The sequence below is a fragment of the Penaeus japonicus genome, unplaced genomic scaffold (assembly GCF_977035675.1).
Source record: "Penaeus japonicus unplaced genomic scaffold, GWHDUDI00000001_assembly GWHDUDI00000025, whole genome shotgun sequence".
NCBI classification, from domain to species: Eukaryota; Metazoa; Arthropoda; class Malacostraca; order Decapoda; family Penaeidae; genus Penaeus; species Penaeus japonicus.
The window spans coordinates 37859923-37869922 of NW_028234427.1; the positions used below are offsets into that span (position 1 = coordinate 37859923).

Genomic DNA, 10000 nt, shown 5'->3' on the forward strand with positions numbered 1-10000 from the left:
TATATCTGCTAAGATCTATTTTCACCTGTACGTCTTTGAATAAACAAAGGTTTAATCATGCGAAATCCCGTCTTTTGGATTCCCAGTAATCAAAACATACCATGACCGCCATTCCGTTGACGTCGGTGGAGATGGAGGCAGCTGTTGGAGACGTGTTGGGTACCTTGTCTGTGGCTGTTTCTGAGATGTGGATGTTCTCGATGGGAATTTTGAGCACCTGAGCTGCGATCTGTGGAAGAGATGATCGGCAAGTTATGTTTAGTCAAGTTTTGATTGTATGATGAATCGGAATGGCGATTAAAGCGTTTCTGAAAGTCCTGGTCTTCATTTCAAAAACAAAAGTAATCTCTGTAAGTTAGCTTCCATTGGTGTTCTCATTATGTTTTCGTAACAGAGATATGTAACGTTCTGATTCAGAACGATGAGAGTATTTTTACTGAGAACTAGAATAATACGTAAAACTTGAAGTTAATCTTACAGATTATAAGGAATAGCAGTCACATACGGCTGTATGATCACACATTGAAAATATAGGGATGGTCTTTGCTGTCCCCATTCTTAGGATGGAAGCAGACACGCAGACACACGCACAGAAAGAGAAAGAGATAGATAGATAGATAGAGGGAGAGAGAGAGAGAAAGAGAGAGCATGAAAGAGAAGTATGTACAGTATGTGTAAGTGTGTGTGTGTTACCAAAATAACCAAGAAACATAATCAAAAGATATATGTATACCTATTGTGTTAGGAACGTAGACACTGACATCCTCAAATCCTACTAGCACAGCTCAATGAGACGTACCTGTAGGATCTTTGTGTGAAGACCCTGTCCCATTTCGATGCCGCCGTGAGTCACAAGCACAGAGCCATCCGTGTACACTTGCACGAGGGCGCCTGCTTGATTCAGCACGCGATCGAACGCTATGCCGCACTTGGTGGGGATGATGGCCAAGCCTCGCTTCTTGTAGCTGTTTTCCCTGGGAGGAAGATTTGCCATTAGGTACTTCTACGGTTATCTTTTTTCGCTTTATATAATTTTGCTGAACTATTTTTACCTTCATTTGAACGATCAGCTTTTACTATAATAGTAACCAAGTGACATAAACACAGTAAAGGATGTCTTTTCAGACATTTTATCATGTTAAATCCTCTTTACTTGTTAAATTTCTGCACTAGATGTTGGCGAATGTGAGCGTCCGACTTCGCGAGCACTTCTTCCCAACAACGGCGAACTGTACAGCGTTCTAGTGCGTGGTTGATGTGGGTCCGGTCGCCCTCCTGGTACATGTTCCTCTCGCGAACCTAAGGGACTATCAAGTGTTAAAGACCTGGTACTCCTTATTCGGCAGGTCGAGTCTGGTTAAGAGTAAATAGATGTATTATAATGGGTAATGTGTTTCCTTTTTCTTTTTTTCTTTTTTTTTGGTGTTATTACCTGAGGAGGTGTTCAACTTTTAATGCAACTATAAGAACTGCTGGTAATAATATATTTATGCTGTGTGTGTGTATATATATATATATATATATATATATATATATATATATATATATATATATATATATATGTATATGTATAAATATATATATATATATATATATATATATGTATATAGATATATATATACATATATATGTATGAATACAACCATAAAAGGTTCTGGCAAAAAAAGTACTGGTGTAAAAAATAAAATAAAAACAATCATAACAGGTGCTTATGTAATAGAAATACAAATAAAATGAAAGGTGCAAGCAGAAAGACTTTCAAAATATACAATGATTATAAAACAAAAGCACTTGCTTGGCTAAGATCCAGCTTGAGAGAGTGAGCTATGTTGGTGATGATGTCCTCGGCAAACATGGCAGCCTGCGGGGCGCCGAAGCCTCGGAAGGCCGTGTTGGAAGGAAGGTTCGTCCTGCACACGTAGCCTGTCACCCGGATGTTGGTGTGCCTGCGGTTGCGAAAAGGGCCGGGGCGTTAGGCCGGGGCGTTAGGCCGGGGCGTTAGGCCGGGGCGTTAGGCCGGGGCGTTAGGCCGGGGCGTTAGGCCGTGCGGAAACAAACAAAGAAGAAAAACATAGATTGATAGATAAATATATGTATATAAGTGTGGTGTGTGTATATCAGTGTATATATGATATATATATATATATATATATATATATATATATATATATATATATATATATATACATACATATGTGTATATATATATATATATATATATATATATATATAAATATATGTATATATATATATATATATATACATATACCTATATATATATATATGTATATATATATATATATGTATATATATATATATATATGTATATATATATGTATATATATATCTTTATATATATATATATGTATAGACATATGTATATATATATATATAATATATTATATATATATATATATATATACATATACACACACACACATACACACACACACACACACACACACACACATATATATATATATATATATATATATATATATATATATATATATATATTAATTAATACTATATGAATCAATACTGTATGTGCGTGTGTTAGTGATATAGACAGGAATCACTAACAAAACCCTCTACTGCAATGAAGATTCACTCGTCCCTTTAACATAAACCACAACATAAACTAAACTAAAACAAACCCAAACCAACTTCCGACGCCTACCTATAAGCGTTATCAATGCACATCATCGCCTTGTGCATGATAAGGGAGGACAGGTCCAGGGAACAGCCGCCGTTCGAGTACAGGCTGACGTCGAGCGCCGTGAAGAGTCCTTGGTCCGTGACTCCAGCTCGCCAGCGGCACAGGAACGGATGGCGACCCCCCGTGAGAAGCATGTCTTCGTGGCGGTCCAGGGTGAGGCGGACTGGACGTCTCAGCCTGGAGGGGGGTGGGGGCTTGTTAGGAGTGCTGTATTATTTATTTTTTATTTTTTTTTTTTTTTAGTTTCTTTTTTCCTATTTTTTATATTTTTCGTTTTATCTTTTTAGGTTTCGGTCTCTCTTTCATTCTCTCTCTCTCTCTATCTATCTATCTATCTCTCACACACACACACACAGTTCCAAGCATGACACCAAGACCCTTTCCCGCGCTGACCTGGAGGCCGCGAAGGCCGTCGGCGCAGCAATGCAGAAGATCCGAGATTCCTTCCCGCCGAAGCCCCCTCCGACGCGCTTCACCCTCACCACGACCCGGTTGTTCGAAACCCCGGTGACTCGCGCGACCATCTTCTGCATCGCCGTCGGGACTTGGGAACTCGAGAAGACTTCCACTTCGCCGTCCTCGCCCTTTGGCACGAAGATGTGGGCGTTGGGCTCCAGGTAGAAGTGCTCTTGGCCGCCCATCCGCATCTCCCCCTCGATGATGTGGGCGGCGGATGCGAAGCCACTCTCGACGTCTCCTTTGGTGATCTTCCAAGGACCCCAAAAAGACTCCTTCTTTATGGCGTCCTGGAAGCGAAAGGGGATTTAGAGGTTTTGTTTTTGAATCGTTTTATTTTCTTTGAAAACGGATTTAGTACGATGGATATAGGTAGCTTTGAGTACACATTGCATTCGTGAGATTGATATAAACACAAGAACCGAACAAAACAAGATTGTCTCTCTCTCTACCTCTCTCCCTCTCTCTCTCCTTCTCCCTCTCCCTCTCCCCCTCCCTCTCCGTCTCCCTCCCCCTCCCCCCCTTCCCTCTCGTTCTCCCTCCCCCTCCCCCCCTTCCCTCTCGTTCTCCCTCCCCCTTTCCCCCTCCCTCTCTGTCTCCCTCTTCCTCCCCCTCCCTCTCTCCCTCTCCCCCTCTCCCCCTCCCTCTCCCTCCCCCTCCCTCACCCTCTCCCTCTCCCCCTCCCCCCCTCTCTGTCTCCCTCCCCCTCTCTCCCCCCTCCCCCTCCCCCTCTCCCTCCTCCCTCCCTCTCCCTCTCCCTCCCCCTCTCTCTCCCTCTCCCTCTCCTTTTTTTTTTCTCTCTCTCTCACCTCAATGGTAATGACAGGGGGTTCCAGGTCCTGATAGTCGACGCACACCAGCTTGGCCGCCCTTCGCGCGAGAGCCGGGTCGGACGCCACCACGACCCCCACCACCTGGCCAACGCACGTTACCTTCTCACTCGCGAACATCTCTTCGTCGGCACCGAATAGACCCATTTTGTTTTTCTCCGCTGAAGAAGAAAGAGGTGGGTGTTTACAGGAGGTTGCTTCTAGGGCGGTTTGGTGGGTGTCTTTGGGATGAGTGTGGGTCAAAGAAAACGTCAGGTGTATGTGAATGTGTTTTCTGTTGTGAGTGTTTTGGTATGCGATTTTTTTTTCTTGTGTATGTTTTTTTTTTTTTTGTTTGTTTGTTTGTTTTTTGCTATGTGTGCTCTGTAAATGCATTACATGGACATATGTAAAAATAGATAATTAAATTATAATAGATATAGATAAGACAGTTCCAGATGCGTTTTGAACACACACACACGCACACACGTGCTGTCAGTGGTTGGTAACCCGGCCAATCTCTACACAGTCGCAGCAGTAATTCAAAAATGAAGTCGCAAGAACATTTCCCCTCATGCTAAATTATTGTCATTATCTTTAATTATTATTACCATTACTTGTTAATGATTATTATAAGTAATACAATTTTTATTATAATCACTGTTGTTGTTATGATGATTATGATATTCATCCTCTTCCTTTTCCTCCTCCTCCTCCTAATCATCATCATCATCATCATCATCATCATCATCAATGCATAAATTAACAGGAGCGCATATGTGTGAGCATCAGTGTCCTTGTGTGTGTGTGTGTGTGTGTGTGTGTGTGAGTTTGTGAGTGTGTGTGTGTGTGTGTGTGTGTGTGTGTGTTTGCGTGTGCGCGTGTGTGCGTGTGTGTGTGTGATAAACAAAGAAATCCACAGCCCTTAGAGCTTCCCCTTCGCGCCGAGCGAGTTCCACCTACGAGAGACATCTCTGGCGCAGTAGAAGGCCTCCACGCCCTCCAGCTCGAGCGCCTGCCTCTCGTCAATCCCCAGGATCCTAGCGTGGGCGCGCGAGGACACGACGAAGGCGACGAAGAGCTCGTTCTCCAGGCGGGAGACGTCGTCCACGTAGACGGCCTCTCCCGTCGCCTGCTTGAGGGCGGAGGCGTGGACCAGAGGGCGGCCGATGGGCTGGCTCCTCTCCTCGCCGCCTCCGACCTGGTGATTGGTGGAATTGGCTTCAGGAAGGCGGGCTGATCGAGCTCTTGGCTGCTTGCTTGGTGGATTATTTGGTATTTGATATGTGTTTAGGTTGCATTGGTAAATAGGCTCATAGATTGGTATATGTATGAGTAGTATATAAAAGGTAAATATGCCTATAGATTGATAGGTTTATATGTAGAATGGATAAGTAAATAGGCATATAGGTTAGTAGATGTATAGGTAGAATAGATAAGTAAATAGGCATAAAGATTAAGAGATAAGTATGATAGGGAGAGATACAGGGAGAAAGTGCTCCTTTAAGATCTGTGAAATAATTTAATAACTCAATATCTAACATTGAACAATTCACCAATGACTTATACAAGTCACTGGGAAAACTCAAATTCAATCAAACAAGCAATACGAAGTTCAAAAGAGAAGCAACACAGACCCTCGCTCTTTGGAAGCTCTTAAGAACTGGACCCATTCTAACAGGTACCTCCTTCTCCATCCTTAAATACAGGTTACGCCCCCGTATGTACGTATTAACCAATCATATGTCAATCCCTGTTACCTTGAACGTATTTTCCTGTTAAACCACAAGTAAAAGCTCCCAAAAATCATTCATAGCTGCCGCTTCAGACTAACTTTCCAATTCCAGATGACAATAGTAACCGAAACCAAATAACAGTATCCCAAACCACAAAATTAATTAAAAAAACAAAAGAGAAACGCTAGCGACATGCGTCTTACCTGCTGGAAGGTCTGTGTACTGGCGAGGGGCGGCCGCTCATACGGGGTAATTGCATTTTCCTCATTGGCACTGAGTGGCACCACCAGGGCCGGCACGCGGGTGGAGAGCCACTTGCGAACGCTCAGGTAGAATTTGAAGAACAGACTGGGAGTATCATAAAGAATGTTAAATGTGATGTCTTTGTATTTTTTAATCATTATTTTGTACATATGTTATTTGTGTTTATGTCTCTGTGTTTGTGTGTGTGTGTGTGTGTGTGTGTGTGTGTGTGTGTGTGTGTGTGTGTGTGTGTGTGTGTGTGTGTGTGTGTGCTTGTACTGATATGTAAGGGGATTTACATGTGTATGTGTCTGTGTAAGTATCCGCCAGTGTATACGTGGCTGTGTATTGTACGAGTATCAGAAACTCTTCCCACCTGAGGGCGAGGGTGCGTCGGTACTCCACCATCCCCCCGGGGGCGGAGGCGTCCAGGGGAAGGTCCTCCAGCAGCAGTGCCATGGCTCTCTCCAACAAAGCTTCGTCCCACTTGCAACCGATCAACTCCTATAGGCCGTGAAAGAAGGTCAATATGGGTGAATAATGCGTTGTACTAAGGAGGAGGAGGGAGAGGAGGAGAAGGAGGAGGAAGAGGAGGAGGAGGAGGTGGAGGAGGAGGAGGTGGAGGAGGAGGAGGAGGAGGAGGAGGAAGAGGAGGAGGAGGAAGAAGAGGAGGAGGAGGTGGAGGAGGAAGACGACGATGAAGGAAGAGGAGGAATGGAGGAGGGGAGGAGGAGGAGGAGGAGAAGCAGGGGGAGAAGGAGGAGGAGGAGGAGGAAGACGACAACGAAGGAAGAGGAGGAGGGGAGGAGGAGAAGGAGGAAGAGGAGGAGGAGTAGGAGGATGACGAAGGAAGAAGAGGAGTAGGAGGTGGAGGAAGAGCAGCCATGTGTTTTCCCGAAAGCCTCATTTTTGTTTCTGGAAATTATTTCGTACTTTCGTGAATATTTCATAGTATTCCAGAGATTTATTTGACTGAATACACTTTTGTTCACTTAGGACCTGCATTTATTGTCCCGTCGAATCTACATAGATGTTCTTAATATCTACAAAGAGTATATAGCAGTTTATAGGGATTTTTTCTGTGATTCTCCATGTCTCGCTATATAACTTTTATCCTTTATAGGCATCACTTACATAAATCCCAAATTTTAGAAACGAAAACATAAAGTTTTAGCAAAGTAAGTAAAACTATAAGGCCAAAAATTTAGCAGAAAGAGGGAGCACTCGTATAAATTGCAAATTTTAAAAACGGAAAAAAAAACTTTTAGCAGATACAGTGGATACGAATATAAAGCCATTCTACCTAAAAATAATAAATAAAAAATAAAAAACTGACATATTCATCCCGAAACATGTACCTTGACTGTTTTCAGTGGCACGACAGTCGTAGCTGCCATGCCACCAAATGCCAGTCGAAATTCCGCCACTTCGCATGTCCCCGGCACGAAGCGCACTCTCATGGCACTATTCACTATAGCTATGTCGTCCTCGCGTCTTCTGGATTGTTTATAGGCCTGTATGTACTCGTCCTGGAATATCATAGGCATTCGTTGGTATTTGTCTATCTATCTATCTCGGTATCATCATTTATATTACGTATGAAAATCGGTCATCTGTATTTGCTAATATTTATTACATGATTATTTACATAATATGATAAACTGAATTGTGTTAAAATCGGTTATCAGCATTTGTTAACTATGTTTGGTATGGATATTATACTTGGAAAGCACTTAAGTGAGAGGGAATTTCCTAGAGAATCTTACTACCTCTTGGGTGTAAGGAAGCTGGACGCTGATCAGGACTTCAGAAGGCTTGACTATGTTTTTCCGGTAACCAGTGAAGAAATTCTGGTCCATCACCAGCCTGCGCTCGCCGTATTCTGAAGAAAGGATGTGTTATATTCATTAGTTATTATATCATCTGTAAAATTCATGATGTGGACACTCATATTATACAAAACATTAAATACAATAAGAGAAACACACATACACACACACACTCACACTAACACGCACACACACACACACACACAAACCAAATACCATTCTCAGCAGAGGAATGTGTATCAACGTTACTCCCACCAATTATAACACAAGTGTCAGTAACACTTGTGTTAATAATGCTTACAGAATTATGTTCTGATCTTCAGTATCACCGAATCTAAAATACTAAAGTACTTTCACACCTGCAACATGTAGAATAGCAAAGCCACTGTGTACCGTTCTTGATTATCAAACTTACCAAAATCTTAGAATCCTTTTGATAAAGCAAGATCTCTTTTCTTCAGTCGTCTTGATAAAATCGTAAGAACTTACCATGACTCAAGAAAGTGAGAGTTGCCCCTGCCACCGTTAGGATAGGATTGAGGTCACTTATGGGTGAACTGGTCATGATGTTGCCGCCGAAACTCTACGGGAAATGAAATGAACACATCAGGTAGATTAGCCAGAGTGGTAAATAAAGATCTAATCTAATCTAAAAAAATCACCCGTTCGTACTTAGCCCCATGCTATTTAACATTTTAATGCACAGACTATTAAGCAATATACCACTTGAGGGCAGTGATTCCATTATTTGTTATGCTGATGACATCTGCATTAAAACCTCATCCGAGGATAGAATGCAAAAGATTCTTAATGTACTGTCCACAAAAGCTACTGAGTGCGGTTTGATAATCTCAGTTGAAAAAAACAAGGCACTCAATCCTCTTACAATCCCACTGCCAAACTTTCATATAGATGACATTGAGCTAGATCTTTGCCACAAATACAAGTATCTCGGGGTGACTATTAACGACACAGAACTCATTATGAACTTAAAGAAAAGACTGTGGGAGCGGCTGAAGCCACTCAAGACTCTTGTTGGCAGAGAACATGGTGTCAATGTTAACATTGCATGACTCTTTTACTTATCGTACATACAGTCAGTCGTAGATTACCATGCCTTACACCTTGTATCATTTAGGGAATCAGAGTTAACTTGTCTAGAAATTGTACAGAACGCAGCCATGAGGATCATTCTCGGTGCTCCCTAAAAAAGACACAGTTTCACCAGCTGTACTTAAGCAACACACCCTTGCAACCATTAATGAGCATCTTGAAACTCTGAATATTGACTATGAATGCTACACTGACGGATCCCTACAGTCTGGAAGTAGAGCAGGATGTGCTTATGTTGTATATAAAAACAATATTTTGCAGCACCAAGATTGTAGGAGGGTTCATGACTGGGCGAGCACTACGCAAACTGAGTTGGCAGGAATACTCATAGCCACAGACTTTCTGTTAAATCAAGGCTCAGGAGTAATTTTCTGCGACTCGCAGAGTGCTCTCCAGACTCTGAACACCCTTGATAAAGGTGCTGGAAATATCGTAAATGATATAAGAATAAATGTACATCGCGCCAAGGAACGGGGACATGCTATACATTTTGTGTGGATACCATCGCATGTTGGAATCGCTAAACATGATCATGCTGATCGCTTAGCGAGGGCAGGATGTGATAAGCAAATTGTGGATATAGACTTTGGCATACCTCTTGCTAGGATCTCACACATAATAAGAACCTCCAATAGGGAGGACTTGATGGAGCTAACAAACTCTCAAAGACCTGAAAGCTGTAGCATAAAACATTTTGACCAGTTCTCGCAGGAGAGATTCATTGATGGGTCATACAAGACAAGAACAAGACAATGTGATATTGTGACTGCAAGAATTAGACTTGGATACAGAATGTATTGACAGGTCAGTTCAGAATGCAATGTAGAAGAAACTAAATGCAGACTTTGCAACGAAGAGTATAAACGGACACTTGAACATTACATTTCAGAGTGCCATATGATACAACCTTTCAGACGCAGAGTTATGTAATTATTTCATAACATCAACTGTACTAGAAGATGTACTTATGCTATATCCGAAATTCGGTATATGATACCCTATTATAACATTTATCAAATGTTTATTCACGTTGATATACTATAGAATATAATCATGTTACTACCTTAATTTGTAATACAATGGCAGCATGATTGT

The 10000-nt window shown here is 42.0% G+C and overlaps 1 protein-coding gene across 1 annotated transcript in view; it reads right to left on the reverse strand.

The window, feature by feature from the left end:
- The window catches only part of LOC122259342 (xanthine dehydrogenase/oxidase-like), a 39354-nt gene that overhangs the window by 7195 nt on the left and 22159 nt on the right, over positions 1-10000 (reverse strand). Inside the window, exons 10-22 of the mRNA XM_086551691.1 lie at positions 8282-8375; positions 7733-7845; positions 7322-7492; positions 6340-6467; positions 5924-6068; positions 4948-5185; positions 3985-4166; positions 3113-3465; positions 2681-2896; positions 1796-1946; positions 1154-1299; positions 800-974; positions 101-229 (exon numbers count right to left, since the gene is read on the reverse strand). Of these exons, the coding sequence (XP_086407817.1) occupies positions 101-229; positions 800-974; positions 1154-1299; positions 1796-1946; positions 2681-2896; positions 3113-3465; positions 3985-4166; positions 4948-5185; positions 5924-6068; positions 6340-6467; positions 7322-7492; positions 7733-7845; positions 8282-8375 (2241 nt within the window). The remainder of the gene's footprint in view (positions 1-100; positions 230-799; positions 975-1153; positions 1300-1795; positions 1947-2680; positions 2897-3112; positions 3466-3984; positions 4167-4947; positions 5186-5923; positions 6069-6339; positions 6468-7321; positions 7493-7732; positions 7846-8281; positions 8376-10000) is intronic.